At 58.9% G+C, this 15,024-nt stretch overlaps 5 protein-coding genes across 5 annotated transcripts; 1 reads left to right on the top strand and 4 right to left on the bottom strand.

Moving 5' to 3' along the window:
- Window positions 1–146: 146 nt before the first annotated feature.
- Window positions 147–550, bottom strand: DCS_05530 (uncharacterized protein; the record flags this gene model as incomplete). The annotated part of the gene is made up of 2 exons (XM_040802833.1): window positions 147–184; window positions 271–550. The coding sequence occupies 2 exons, from the start codon at window positions 548–550 to the stop codon at window positions 147–149; spliced, it is 318 nt and encodes a 105-aa protein (XP_040657866.1).
- A 2,162-nt stretch (window positions 551–2,712) lies between these two features.
- Window positions 2,713–4,036, bottom strand: DCS_05529 (Galactosyl transferase; the record flags this gene model as incomplete). Its single annotated transcript, XM_040802832.1, has 3 exons — window positions 2,713–3,425; window positions 3,497–3,837; window positions 3,909–4,036. 3 exons carry the CDS (start codon window positions 4,034–4,036, stop codon window positions 2,713–2,715), a joined length of 1,182 nt encoding a protein of 393 aa, XP_040657865.1.
- A 3,770-nt stretch (window positions 4,037–7,806) lies between these two features.
- On the bottom strand, window positions 7,807–9,231 carry DCS_05528 (Protein BTN1; the record flags this gene model as incomplete). Its single annotated transcript, XM_040802831.1, has 1 exon — window positions 7,807–9,231. One exon carries the CDS (start codon window positions 9,229–9,231, stop codon window positions 7,807–7,809), a length of 1,425 nt encoding a protein of 474 aa, XP_040657864.1.
- An 876-nt stretch (window positions 9,232–10,107) lies between these two features.
- DCS_05527 (cytochrome C1 heme lyase) lies at window positions 10,108–11,084 on the top strand (the record flags this gene model as incomplete). The annotated part of the gene is made up of 2 exons (XM_040802830.1): window positions 10,108–10,724; window positions 10,811–11,084. 2 exons carry the CDS (start codon window positions 10,108–10,110, stop codon window positions 11,082–11,084), a joined length of 891 nt encoding a protein of 296 aa, XP_040657863.1.
- Window positions 11,085–11,331: 247 nt separating this feature from the next.
- DCS_05526 (diphosphomevalonate decarboxylase) lies at window positions 11,332–14,771 on the bottom strand (the record flags this gene model as incomplete). Its single annotated transcript, XM_040802829.1, has 3 exons — window positions 11,332–12,627; window positions 13,393–14,431; window positions 14,485–14,771. The coding sequence occupies 3 exons, from the start codon at window positions 14,769–14,771 to the stop codon at window positions 11,332–11,334; spliced, it is 2,622 nt and encodes an 873-aa protein (XP_040657862.1).
- Window positions 14,772–15,024: the final 253 nt, after the last annotated feature.

Here is a 15,024-nt window from a genome sequence, read left to right as displayed (position 1 = left end):
CGCCATCGATGAACAAACGAGCATGCTCGAAAAAGGCAACAAGATGACGTTGCAATGGTCCGTATTGGCTATCCCTCGATGTCTCGCTATATCGGGCGATGGCTTACAGCACCCGAACCCTCTCGCCTGCAATTTGATATTCAGCATTACGCGTAGCCCAGTTCGTGTTTCCACTGCTCTCTGGCTGCATCTGGAAGCGTTCCATTTCTCGATCTCCTCCTATCTCGTCTGTTGTTCCAATCAAGCACTTCCAAAATTCAGCGGACGTACCCATTTCAGAGTTGGGTTGTCCAAGGAGAAACGTGGCGACAATCAAGGACAGCTGAACAGCTTCATATCCGTCGGCCATTACGCATCCCACCTTTTCCGTCTGGAAACCGGGCATATTTGCAAGCATCGCTCGCTGCGATTCGTCCAAATGCTTCACCATACGCGAATTCGAGGGCGTGATACGCACCAGGTGATGCAAGTTCGCCGCCTTATTCTCGCCAAGAAGGCAAGATATTTCCCTTCCGTCTTCACCCTGGAATCGGATATAGTGAACATCCATTTTTCTGTTTTTCCCGTGTAGGTGCAGTTGTGGGTAAATGGATGACTTGGGTGTTATATATAATCCTTGACGTCAAGTAGGCTATTATGGCACAGTGCTATGTTGCAGGTAGAGGCGCGTCTGAGGATGCGGCAGAGAAAGGTTCAATGCGAGAACATGGCATCGTTTATATAGTTGATGCTTGCAGTATGTGCGTCCTTGTTCACCTCACAGGCTCGACCCTCTCGGCCATGATGCAGGATCTCTACATGAACACGCCGCGTTGAACAGCTGTCCATCACCTGTGACAACTCTACCTGTGGCCGTGGATCTTCGTAGCATGCCGTTTCACAGATTGGCGTCACTAATGGACGGAGTAGGTGCTGCATTAGATGTTGTGCTTGCTCTCACTTCGTCGTGCAACACAAGAGGAACCTGAGAAGCACACCGAGGCAGGTTAAATCTACATTTATTCTCAATAATACGAGAGCCATACAGTCATTGACATTAGACTCAGGTCGAAGAGTTGGCTTCGCTCCCTTGAAGGAGGGCAGGAAGCTGTGGTGGATGTTGATGATGGACGACAAATGGGCTGTACGACGCTACTAAAGTGCCAGGTTGGATTGTGCCGTGAATCGTGGTGGCCATGATGAAGCAATATCATGCGGTAAAACTTGTCTGTTAATCATTTCAATTCTGAGGCAACAACAAGACATCATCAATCCAATACGCGGTCAATGGTAGTCATATTGTCTTCCACAGGTTCACGCACCGTCCCTTTCGCATTCCTTCTATTCCGCCGAGTCTGCGAGTGTGTATCATTTTGGTGGAGTTAAATTCTCGACCTATTCTCTGAAAAATACCACGAAAAGGGGAATTATGAGGGTCGAATTTGTTGTCATTGAGGTGGTGTTCATCCACCGCTGGCTCAGGCTGGGATAGATAGTTGGCTCGGCATGTGAGGAGACTGCAGACAAGTACGGATTCTCCCAACCAACACGGTCGGCTGATGCATCGGGAGTGTTTGCAAGTCAGCCTCGGTGAAAGGGCTCATCCGTGTCCGATAGAAGCTGACCGGCAGCGAGAGAATGTGCAAGGCTGGGCATATTTGTTGTTATCGCAAGCGGAAATGCATCGTTCGTCCTGTGTAGTTTTACCCGACTGCTGAGATTCTAGCTCTACTGTTGCATCACCTAGCATGCGCTCATCCCTTTGAAGGGTCGGCGGTTGACGATTTTCCCACAGCTGACGGTTATATCGAGGCCTTTTCCTCTCCGGAGAGGGCGTGTCAATAGCCGAGTCTCGAGAAGGTCTCGGCGGTGAAGCGGACACGGGACCACCGCCATCAGATACTTTATTTGCATTTTTGGGGGAATCCATCATGGGTAGAACGATGAATGATATAGGGAGCTGTTTTGGAATTTTCTGGGAGTGCTCTTTTTTATATTCACCTCTGAAGACGAACAATGAGTCGGAGGAAGGTGAACAGAGAGCGAATAGATTTCCTTTGACAAACCGACGGCGTTCGCATAGAAAGGTTGTGCTCGTGGCCGGAACAACAGGAATGGGTATGAATGCAACTTTGCAGAACGGCCGGCAGGCAACAAACGCGGCGAAATTCGAAAGCAGAAACGAGGTAGATGGAGTCATGCATGGCATGCGACTCACGAGGGTAGGCCGAGGGAACAAAATGGTGGTATTGATTGATGAGCCGATGAGGCCGTGATTTGTCCTGTTCCTCGCGGGCCACCGTGCCGTCTAGAGTGAGTAGAGACACGCACGCAAGTTTGCACAAGTGTCATCGGCTATGCCTGTGACAAAAAGGAAGAAGGAAACAGAGATGGCGGAGTAGAAGAAGAAGAAGAGAAAGAACGCAAAAAACGGGAATCGACAGGCCCGAGATCCCGACGAGCTTGAGAAGAAGCGGAATAATATACCCGTAAAGGCTCCAAGCAGGCCGGCCTGTTTCGGCCGCGCCGTTGGCCCATGCCGTTATTGCCAGCCCCGACAGTGATGCCGACGCAATATGTACAAGGCAATAGGAGGCATGCTTCAACCCCCGTCCCGTCTATCGCTCTCGTCTCGCCAAAAAAAAAAGAGATTCTAGGAGCATCTATAGCCAACCGGCGCCGTCGACGGAGCGAACCAAGGCTGCCGACCTAGTTGTCAGCCACCGGCTCCGTCTACTCTCCACGGGGCTTCCGCTTCGTCGCCGCCTTGGGGCCCTTGTTCATGAGGTCCCTCTCAGTCATGTAAAACGTGTCCTTTTCGCGCCTGAACTGCTCGTGGAACATTTCCAGAAAGGGTCCGGGCAGCTGGCCGCCGACTTCAATCTTGATCTGGTCATGCTTGCCAGTCCACAGGTGGCGGATGAACTGGCCCTTGCAGTGGAGGTCCGTCTCGGGGAAGCCGTTGGCCTCGGTGCAGGGCAGGACGCGGATGCTCTCGTTGAAGCTGTAGCGCACGTAGTTGCCGAAGCCGCCCTGGTCGGTGGGCTGGCCGGGGGCGTTGAGGCGGTACTTTGTGCATTCGGGATAGGGCTCGCCGTCGTCGGCGCACTTTTGCCAGGCGTTGAAGATCTCGTACGTCTTGGGGTTGTTCTGGGCCACGATGAAGCCCGTGTTGAGGTAGATGTTGCCGAACTGGTCCTTGTTCCCGTCGACTTCGGGATCTCGGGCGAGGCCGAGGGAGTTGTTGTCGGGGTAGAGCTGCCAGTAGTTGAGCAGCCACTCCATGGGCAGGTCGAGGCGTTGGAAGATGGCGTCGGAGTCGAGGTAGATGCAGACGTCGTGCTCCTTGAGGATCCTGCCCATGACGGGCGGCTTCTTCCACGAGCTCCGGCGGTCGGCGTAGTCGTCGATGGCAACGTAGTAGTACCGGTAGCCGTGAAGTTTGGCTGGCAGCTCGGACGTCAGCTGGACTCGGCACCGTCTCGAGCAGGACGGGGCAGGGCAGGGCAGGGCGCACCGTATAGCCAGTGGTTGAGGATGCCGGTGGACAGGCCGTGCACCTCGGTGGCCCGTTTCCACGTCATGAGATCGGGCCCGAAAAGTTCCTGCGACTGGTTGAAGGGTCGGTTGTCGAGGTCGATGATGCAGAGGTTCTCGCCCAGGTGCCGCTTCCAGTGCGGCGGGGCGGGCAGGGTCCAGTTGAAGGCGCCAAAGGGTTGGTAGTTGTTGTCGTCGGGTTTGATGGACGGATTCCTCAGCTGCTTGAGGTAAAACTCGCGCAGCTCGCCGGCATACTGGCCGGCCGTCCCTTCGCTGAAGGGAGCATGGGCGTGGAGGCCCGACGAAGAGAGGCGCACCCTGCGCAAGGTCAGCCCACGGTCCAAGGGAATCGTCTCGTCGACGGGAGCATCGAGGTCGAGGGAACGAACCGGTAACCTTGCCGCCAAAGATGGAGATTTCGGAGGGCGTCGAGGCCGAGCGTGACGACGACGCAGACGGCGACGAAGGCGGCGATGGCCGTTCCCCTCGAGGTTCGAGCGGAGCCGCCGAAGATCATGGCGACAACATGCTACCCACGGCTCCGAGGTGTCGGAAAGGTGCCGGCGCGGGCGAGGTCACGGCCGGGCGAGGGCTGGCCGGGATGGTGTCGGTGTCGGGAGGAAATGGAGAGACGCCGCCGAGGTCGGAGAGCGATGGCGCCGGGGTCGATCGAGGAGCGAGGCGGGGGAGGAGGGTGGGGTGGGACGCTCGTGGGAGTGGAGGAGGGGGCGCGGTGCCGGGCGGTGACGATGAGGTGCGGTGACGATGATGTGCGGTGACGATGAGGTGCGGAGACGGCGATACAGGCAGTGGTGGTGGTGGTGGTGGCCGGTGATGGTGGTGGTGGTGGATGATGGCGGTGGTGGTGGGTGATGGTGTCGGTGTGATGCGTGGCTGTGATGCGAGGTCGAGACGAGGCAGTGAGGGAACGGAGGAGGCGGCGGCTTCGTCTTTCTCGTCTTTTGGTCTCCAAACTCGAAACGGATTGCCACAAAGGCGAACACGGAGGCAACGGGAAGAAAGGAGGGGGACGACGAGGACGGAGAGCGAGGTTGAAAGTCAACGTCTACAATAGCGGGCGAGAATGGAGGCCAATGGACAGAAGGGTATCGGTGGACTCGGCACCACATGTAGAGGCAGGCAAGTACAAGTACTTATTAACTATGAAAATGCACCACAAAGCATCACTCCTCCGTACCCATTCATGCTATATAATACTAAGAGCACGCATTTCGAGTGCTGGCGGACAAAGGAAAAGGGGGCGGTGGCGGATACATGCTCTGTACGGCAAGTACAAGTACATCTGGGCGAAGCTTGGCGCACGAGCGCGCTGGCCTTGGCGGCGCCCACCTTGGCATCTGCACTTTTCATGGCCGTCGATTTGCGTCCTCGAGCGCTGCCTTGGTCTGAACGCGTGCCTCTGTTATTCCGGCGCGGGAAAAGGGGGAAAAAGAAAGGCTTGGTTGGCACGAGGAGGACGACGAGGACGAGTCGCCATGGGCTTTGTAGGTTTCTTTGGCATTCACGTTTGCTGGCAAAATTCATTCGCACTGGCGCCCCCGCCGTGGCGGCAAGCTGTGCCGAAAAGTACGTACTTGGTTGCAACTTAGTTGTACAGTACAGTACACTCAGGTGTATGCAAGTACCAGAAATACGGAGCAAGTCTATACGGAGCAAGTCTGAACGGAGCAAGTCTGAACGGAGCAGTCGGTACGGAGTTCATGGACATGTACAAGTACATTCTCGCACACCTCGTGTACGGCGCGTAACTACTTGAAGCAAACGCGTGATGTGTACTTGTACATGGACTCGTACCTGCCCGAACATCGGAACGAGGCGTGTGGGAGAAGCAGAAGGAGCTGGAGAAGGATGAGGGCATGAGGGCAGGTGCAGACCAGGAGCAGCAGGAGCTGTGGTGGGGGCGGCGGCAGCGGAAAGCACGAACCCCTGCCTCGGCAGCGTCGCATGCATGCCATTACGCCGGCCGGGATGGCACTGGGGAAGGAGACATTACGGTATGGAGTACGGAGTACGGAGTACTGTACACGTACTTGCTTGCAGTACAGTACATGTACGGGGTACTCCCTCCGTATTACAGTACTTGCTTGCTTACTCGGTACTGCAAGTACACCTACTGTACGGAGTACAAGTACAGTACTTGGCACACTTGCAACTACAATTGCATGCAAGTAAGTACTGTAAGTACATGTGCTTACTTGCAGTATCGCTACACCTGCCGTGTACGCTTAGTTGCAAGCAAGTATGCGTAGAAGAATCGTCTTGGACGAGCAAGCATCTGCTGTACAGCCTTGTTCAGAGATTCGGCCATTCAATCGTTCAATCCGCACGTAGGCGTACGTTGTATGGAGCACTCCGCGCAGGCATGCATGTACTGTACATGTACTGTAAGTATGCATCTGTGCACGAACGTGGACATGTCGGGTAATACTTGATTCCTCGAGGCGACGTGGAGGGGACGAGAGTTGCCTGTCATCGGTCTGCCAAGCGCCGACCCCTGCATCCCCAGTCCGTTTCCTTGGAGCGAGCAGATGCCGTACGTCCATCGAGGCTGTGCTTCCCGAAGGCAACCATGCATTCCTGGTAGCCGGTAGGGCTATGAATAATTGTCTGCGCATCCACGAGGACCGTCGTCGCCTGGTACGCGTGGGACGAAACGACGTCACCAGAGGGGGAGCATGTGCCGGTCACTTTGGCCGGATGCCATCCGTGCCTGAATTCCGACGCCGCCTGCTTCGGCGGCTGGAAGGTCGGGATGCATGGCGATCCTTCGGAGACGAATACTATTCGTACAAGGATGTCGCAAAAAGGCCGAGGCCAACAAGGGGGATGGACGTTTGGGTTGTGTCTGGGGCAATTGTGCTTGCTTGGCGAAATTTCTGCGGCCATGTGCACGGAGTATTACTGGTGCAACGAGGGTACCTACTAGGTAGGTAAGGGTTCGCTGTACTCTTTACGGAGTGCGCTGTGATTAATACTCGGTACTGTACTCCGTACTCCATCCTCCGTACCGTAATGGCATCTTCATGGAGCGTGACCCCACCATCACCTCTGTGGCGAGGAGGATGGCTACAGTGCTTGGGCCCTGTACTGGGGGCTAGGTACAGTGAGTGGGATGGCAAAAATGTCGATTCAATTTGCACGAGTAGCGCCACCAAAGCTGAATCGTCACTTTTGTCGAGCGGTGACTGTACGCAGCAACACACCATGGCAGGCACTGCCTATTACCTACCAGGTACCTACTAGTAATATACAGTGCACCTACTGTACGCCTACGCCAACTAGGTACCTACTAACAGTACACCTACGCTCCACGTACCCGGCACGGCGCTGTAGCGTACTGCTATTAGCAGAGCCGCATCGCACGCATCCGCCGGTATTCGTAGCTGGCATGCTAGGGACGGCGCCAGCGGCCGGGCCTCGTCATCTGTCGCCTACGGTGAATGTGCACGCATTGCAGTCCAGCGAGCGTACGTGGTCCCCGAGACATGTCCGCGTCATGGAGCGTTCTGAGCCGCACGTGCGGGCATGAAGCACTGGTCAAGCATTACAAGTGGGTGTCGGCGTAGGTGGACAGCACGTCCAGTGGCCATCACAAGTGCGCTGTAGGAACCCCCCCTAGGCAGTACCTAGTAGGTGATGTGCGTCACCATTACGGCGCCCGTTCGTCGTCTTGGCATGCGCCGCGTGGCCTGTCCGGCGCCTTGGCACGCCCGCCGCGGGCTCGGCGGCCTCCTGAAGATGATGCGCAGGGTGAAAATGATGCGAGCGTACGTCATGAGAGAGCACGGAGACGCACCGAGTGCAGTCAGTGGGCATGTAATTACATGTGTGTACAGGAAGTAGGTCTGCAGTACATGTAGAGACTCGGTGCGCACGGCATACGTCGCCTGGCCTGGACGCCATATGCGGCATATGGCATCCAGCATACCTGCTTAGTACCTACAACTACAGCACTCCGTACAGTGCAGTGCTTACACCCAAGATGCAGTAACCAAGTACGCACAAGGCACTTACTTGGCTTGGTACCTGAGCTCCCAGCACGCCCAAGCGCAGTGCGGCACTCCGCATTTTGCCCTCCATGGGCTGCGACAGCATGCTGGATGACTTCACATGGTGACATTGTCCAGCGCAAGCACCCTGTCCCGGCCCGGCGATCAGCACGTACGAAGCAAGTGCTTGGGAATGCGAGCAAGACGCGACGACCCTCCGGCATGGCTTGCTTCCTTCGCTGCACGCACGCAAGCAGAGCACCCGCGCTCCGTACTCTCATCCGCTTCTGCGCCCATGCCTCCGCCGCGCCTTGATCTGTCGGCACCATTCCCGGCCGTGAGCGGCCTGATAGTCGCACAGTCTCGGCTCCACGACGATGCTCACCATGCCCGCGAGGCAGATGCCGGCGCTGTCGCTCACCGTCGCCGCGCCGAGGCTAAACTCGCGCTCCTCGGCCGGCACCTCGTCCATCATCTCGGCGAAGCAGTTGACGTAGACGGCCCCGCCGAGCAGGCCCTCCCAGAAGATGACGAGGAAGACGGCGTGGACCGACGGCAGGAAGAAGAAGAGGGCGTGCAGCGTCAGCAGCACGAGGTTGCCGACCTGCAGCATCGACGGCACGTAGAGCCGGTGGATGCGCAGAAAGGGCGTCGACGAGCGCGAGAGGAAGACGCCGAGCTGGTAGAGGAAGCCGTAAAAGGGATAAAACTCGCGAAGCTCCTCAAAAGGCGACGACTCGACGGGGAAGAGCAGCGTCGGCGCCACGCCTTGGTTGATCGTGTACTCGGCCACGTACACGAGCAGCAGGGGCAGCATGTACGGCACCATCAACCCTCGGACGCGCCTCAGCTTCGCCCCGACCGAGCCCGCCGCCTGCGTGCTCGACGGTCCCGGCGCCAGCAGCGCCGACGACGCGGCCCCCCGCGCCATGCCTCGCATCTCCTCCTCGGCCGCATCCCCCTCCGGGACCGGCTCGTAGTCCTTGCCGGGCCGGCCGTAGCCGAGGGCATCGCGCGGCAGGACGACGAAGAAGCTGACGAGCATGACGACGGGCAGGCACGCCGAGAGAAGCAGGCTGCCCCGAACGCCAAACCCCCACCGCTGCGTCAGGACCACGTACAGGCCGGCGCCGACGAGGCCGGCGGCACCGGTGCCCGAGCCCCAGCCGACGAGGCTCACCGGCCCGTAGTGGTGCGTCAAGCCGAGGAAGCTGAGCTCGCCGCCGCCGCTGCTCATGCTCGCGAGCACGATGCCCGCCATCTTGCGGCCCGCGGAGCCATCGGCCGGCGTCAGCGCCACCGCGAGCATGCCCGTGGCCGAGAGGGCGACGAGGACGACAACGCGCACCCGGTACGGCACGAGGTGGATGAAATATGGCGCCGTGAGCTTGACGAAAAAGGACGGCACTACATCGGCGAGGAGGACGATCCCCTTGGGCATCGAGCCGACGAGGTCCTGTGCCGCCGAGAGGATGATGACGTAGAGGACGTTGTTGATCAGCCCTGCCCATCCCACCCCGCCACCGTCAGCCAACAACACCGATCGAGCACAGAGCAAAGGGGGCATACCGAGGAGCCAAAAGGCAACGAGGACCCTCGTCTCGACCTGCCGAGCAAAGGCACCCAACCTAGCCACCCACGACGACGAGGGCGCGCCAGCCATCGGCAGCAGCCCGGACGAGGAGGGAGCGAGGTTCGTCATGGCGAGACGATGACGGAGACTCGGTGCATGGCGGGGTGCGGTGCCTGACCGGGAAGACTTGAGAAAGCGAAGCGATGCTGATTGCTGCGTTGGAAGGCGTGGAAGATGGACGCGTGATCGCCTCTCGCACAAGAACAAGTGTATATCGCACCTGTCACGAGCTCGCCGCAGCGTAGGTACATGTACTTCTACGGAGGTTTCGTACAGAAGGCAAAGTAAGTACAAGTACTCCGTACAACTACAAGCTTCAAGTCCACGTGAAGCAGCCGCACTCCGTACGCTGAGACTGTACTTAATTAAGTAAACCGTACGGAGTAGTTGTAAGTATGTACTTACTGTACTGGCACTCACATGTACCGTCACTCGATAAAAATGACGGTTCAGTTTTGGTAGCGCTACTCCTACAAACTGAATCAACATTTTTGCCACCCCACTGCACGACGCACAGCGGCGCAGTAAGTACAGCACAGACTAGAGTACAAGTGACGTGAGTACCCCAATGTACACCAACTGTCCATGTAAGTGCAAGTCTACTTATAGAGTACTCCGTACTCCGCTGTGCTAGGTAGCTTGGACCCTGGCGCGAATGGCGATGCGGTTCGTTCCGCCACACTCTCGATCCTGTCCATCCGACGAGGCGGTGCATTTCCGGCTCCAAATTTCTCCGTTCCAACGCCGTACACTGGCTCCATCCACCGAGGCGGTACAGGATCCGGCTCCAAATTTCTCCGTTGCAACTCCGTGCTGGCCCGTCCCGTCCAACGATCGGGCGGAAATACGACATCGCATTACATGGTGCTCAACCCAACAATCGCCCAGCCCTGAATCGTCTTCTCTCGGGACCTGCGAGCCTTCTCTGTAGCAGCGTGTCCCGGCATGGCCGCCGACGCAGAGGCGACATGCCCCGTCGACCACAAGACGCGTGATGCGTGGCTTGCCCAGGCACGAGCCGTCGAAGCCTCCAAAGCGCGCGTCTCCGTCGCCGCGGCTGATTCCAACTCCATTCCCAACGTCAACTCCAGCTTCAGCGTTGGCTCCGGCTCCGCGCCGGGTGCTGCCACATGTCCCGTGGACCATGCGCCCCTGCCATCGAGATCCTGGACTCAGACGCTCTCCTCCTATTTCTGGACGTCGCCCTCGGCGGCTCCAAAGGCACCTGCTCGGCCCGCGCCTCCATCGTCGCCGCCCACGAGTCTCGACCCGGATCGTGTCGTCTCCAGCATCCCTCGATCCGTGAGCTCCTCGTCCGACGTGCTCCCCGTCGGCCACGGCGCCTCGGCCAACGCCGCCAACCACGAGATCGAGAGCGGCGTCGACGCCTCGGGCAACTGGGTCTATCCCTCGGAGAAGATGTTTTTCGATGCCATGAAACGCAAGGGCTACGACGCTCGCGTCGCGGACATGAAAACCGTCGTTCCCATCCACAACGCCGTCAACGAGCGCGCGTGGAAGCAGATACAGGAATGGGAGGCGCCGTACCTCGCGGCGTCAAGGTACAGACCCCCCCCTCCCCCTTCGCCGTCCTCGAGACGGAGCAGTGTCGAGGACGGCGCTTCGCGACGACGCTGACTCGCCGCAGGTGCGGTGGCCCGAAGCTCGAATCGTTTGCCAACAAAAGCGACCGCATGACGCCCACGGCGCGCATCAACACGCTGCTCGGATACACGTCCCCCTTCGATCGCCACGACTGGATCATCGACCGCTGCGGCACGCGCATCGACTACGTCATCGACTTTTACGCCGGCCGCTCCGATGGCAAATCCGTTCCGAGCTTCTACCTCGACGTCCGTCCGAAACTGAATACCTGGGAGGGCGTCAAGATGCGCACCAGGCGGTGGGTGGGCATGGCCTGAGTCGTGTACCTCGCCGCGAAAGCCAACAGCCGCCCGTGTGCCGTTCGAGATATATTAGCATTGCGTGGGCGTTTGGAGCTGCATGTACAACTTGGGGAGGAATGGACCAGATAGATTCGGCCCAAAATATGTGCATTGTGAAGAAGAATAATTTCCCTTTTCCATTCTCAAACCCCCCCATGGCATCATCTTGCTCCCATGCGTACGTCATACGTCAGGCTCCAACGTCAACCAACTGCCTGCTCCATCATTCGGCCTTTTGTTTGCCTGTCAGATCGGCGCAAAGCCGCGCGGCATCACCGGGCTCCAGCGCCGCCGCCTCGAGATCCCAGCCTCGCTTCTCCAACTGTCTCCAGAGGGCCTCGTCGCGCGCCCCGGGATGCTTCACACTCTCCTGCCGTCCCTTGTCGGCCTCGCATCGATGCCTGGCACCCTCCTCGCCGCCATATCCGTGCGGCATGCTCTCGTCCATTGCGCTGGCCCTTTGCGCCGCCATGAACCAGGCGAGGATGGCATGCTTGGCCTCGGCACGCTCCCAGAGCAGGATCTTGATCTTGCCCAACCGGCCGGCGGCGTACGGGTGGATGAAGCTCGTGTGCATCGGTCCATCCACCACGACAACCTTGTCCCTGCTGCCTTCGGGGCCCATGGCATCCGTGTAGCTCTTGCCAAAGTCGACTCGACAGACGGGCGCGCCCTTGGCGTTGGTCGTTGCGTTGTTCCAGAAGAGGATGCGCTCCTCTTCGGCCACTTGCCGGGGCGATGGGACGACCCCCTGCTTCCGGTAGCACGCAAAGATCATCGATGCCCGCTGCTTGTTCAGCGTCGTCAGCTGAACGCATCGCACTCCCTTGTAGTTCATCCAGAGGTGGGCCATGACCAGCGCAATCACCAGGCAGAGGACCGCTCCGCGATCCTGCACCAGCTGGACGAGGGCGGAGCCGGCGACGAGGCCGATCAAACCGACAGCCGTCTCCTGGCTGGCCTCCTTTGCGTTGAGCTCCGAGAGGTTGTCCCGCCGAGCGAAATGCAGGCTCAGGGCAGCCTTGCTGGCACCAGCGGCGACGCCGCAGATGGCTCGCATCGCCTCGCCCGTGCAGAGGGCTACGACCTTGCCGTAGGGGCCCAGGAAGGGGCTGTAGAGCTCGAGAAAGAAGGCCGCGTCGTTGAGGACGTCGGCGAGGAAGCGATACGTCTTGGCATCCGCTTCGATCATGAGGCCGAAGCGGTGGGCGAAGAGGATGGTGGAGATGCGTGACGTCGCGTCCTTCATGACGGTGAGGATCATGGCAAACGTGGCGGACGAGTTGGCGTCACCCACCCCCAAGCCCTCGAGCAACGCACGATTGGCCAAGAGGGAGTTGATGGTGGAAAAGAATGCCTGAAGCGAGTCGTACGTCTGGTAGGCGGCGTAGTCACTCGAGACCGAGGCCGGGAATCCGACGGGAATGAAGACTTCAAACAGCAGCCTTAACCAGCCGGCCACGGGCCGGACCGCACCACGAGTGGGAGCCGCTGCATGTGGCGGTTTCTGTCCATCCCCCTCCCCCCCAAGTTAGCAGAGGCAACGGCACGATTTGCGTTTCTTGCCTCTCGTCACGACTTGCCTGCATGATGCGACGATTCGGCATGTGAATCCATCGCTTCTGGCCAAAACCCATCGTCTCCACCTCGACAATCTCCACCGAATCTCCCGAGTTGACGAAGCGAGCGACGCCAGGGCCGTCGACTCGCTGGCCCGAGTCATCATCCTCCTCACCACGACAGATGAGGTCGGCGAGGTCGAGCCGGGGCGGGCGATTCACGTCGTCGTCCGACGCCAGCGGCAGCGGAGGCGCCATAATTCCGCGTCGATGGAAAAGAATCAATCGTGTGATGGTATCGGCATGCTGTGAAAATGCATTGGCAGAAAATGAGGACCAGCTACCTGCCTCATCAACGGCAGAGGGTTCCGTTGCGGAGGATGGATGGGTGCCGATGATGAGAATGGTAGATGAGAGAGTGTGGTTGTGGTTCAACAGGGCGGCGGTTTTAATACTGCAATGCCGGTGAGGGACATTGGCAACCAAGTGGTGCCTGAGGTCAAAACGACGGCGCACGTGGGAACCACAAACGGTCAAACAAAAAGGACACGACTAGCAAACAGTCGCCATTGATGCTGCGGCAAGGAGCACTTTGTCAAGGGCTGCACTTTTGCTGCATGTAGGCCATGCACATGCGAAACGGACTTTCTACTCTAGGTCCTCCTCGTCACCTCGCCATCCTCGCCAACAAGATGCTCTTGCGTCCGGAGAGGCCCCTCCCCTACCGAGGTCATGATGACCCTTCCGACGCCGTCCTTTAGCGCGCATGCCGTTGCCTCGTCCAGCTTGACGACGGAATCGATACTGTCACTCGACTTCCAGCCCGTGACATTTCCAAGAACGGTGGAGAAGGCGCCCAGGACGGCCGGGGCGTTCTCGTTGAGGTAGTAGATGACGCAGTTTGGACCGGCATCGAAGGTGTAGGCGGCAATGGTCCTTCCGGCCTGCGCGTTGATGGACTCGACGGCGCGGATGGCGGCCTTGGAGACGTCGTTCATGTAAAAGATGGGCGGAAAGGTGTCGGCGCAGCAGGCGTGGAAGGAGTTGGACTCGCGCATCGTCACCTCGGCAAAGGTGGAAAAGTCCTTGCCCCGGACGGCCTGCTCCATCCTGTCCATGCTCGCGGGAACGACGTGGGATATCCTCCGCTGGAAGAGACCAGAGGTGGCGACGGTCTGCTGCATGCCCGAGGTCGACGAGACGCCCTTCTTGGCGGCGCTGACGACGAGGATGAGGGCGCGCATTTCGGGCCAGTGGGAGGCGGGCGCGACGAGGTCGGCCATGGAGTCGGTGCCGTCCGGCTTGCTGCCCATCCTCCAGGCGACGTAGCCGCCGAAGAGACTGCGGCAGGCGGAGCCGGAGCCCTGGCGGGCGATGAGGGAGAGCTGCGACGGCGAGTCGGGCAGCTCGTACAGGATGGCCACGGCCTGGACGAGGGCGGCGAAGCCGGCGGCCGACGACGCAAGGCCCGCGGCCGTGGGGAAGTTGTTCTCCGACACAATCTTCAGCGGCATCGCCGAGAGCCTGGGCAGTGACGGGTCGGCAGCCTCGAGGTTGGCCCGTCGGGCACGCAGCTCGCGGAAGCAGGCCTGCGTCCTCGCGCCGGATATGTCGAAGAGTTCGCCGTTGAGGGTCAGGCTGTCGGCGCCAAACGTCGTCGCGCACGAGGCCGTCGTCAGCGTGCGAAGGTCATCTTGGGAGAGCGTGACGGATAAGGAGCTGTTGGTCGGCAGGTTCAGCTTGGTGTCGCGTTTTCCCCAGTACCTGCCAGGTCAGCGCAGAACTCGCCAGCCGCTTCTTTTCCGTCAGGAGCGTACTTGACGACGGCGATGTTTACGGGAGCCGATGTGGTGGCTCGGTAGACCTTTGCGTCTGCTGCCATTGTCGTGACCGGGAGGGAGGCAACAGCTGGAGGCCCGGGTGGTTCGCCGTCGGCTACGAGATGTCGATTCCCGGCGGGATGAGAAGGCAGTCGACGGCGCGTCTTCTGGGCCGGCAGATACCGAGCGACTAGGTATAGGGATGGTATAGGGACCGACGTTGCGGCCGATGAAGCGAATGGATTTTTGGTAGATGGATCGTCGCTTGTGGTTTTGTTGACCATGGACGGAGGAGGGGTATTTCGCCCATGGTGGGGTTGGAGCTGCCATTGAGTTGAGAGTGGAGCACGCGTCAACGACAGTGCGGAGTACGGAGTAAGTATGTTGCGCACCAAACCAGCCACAAAAAATGGGCGCCACAGTCAATGTGGCTTTTGTGAGTGCTATATGCGACAGAGTATTTAAGTATTTAAGTACTTACTGCACTGTAATACTTGCTTATACAGTACACGCCGAAGTGCTTATGAAAGTGCACAC

The sequence above is a fragment of the Drechmeria coniospora genome, chromosome 02, assembly GCF_001625195.1.
Source record: "Drechmeria coniospora strain ARSEF 6962 chromosome 02, whole genome shotgun sequence".
In the NCBI taxonomy this organism is placed as follows: Eukaryota; Fungi; Ascomycota; class Sordariomycetes; order Hypocreales; family Ophiocordycipitaceae; genus Drechmeria; species Drechmeria coniospora.
The sequence above is the reverse complement of the archived record's forward strand: the minus strand, read 5'-3'. Positions and strand labels throughout refer to the sequence as shown.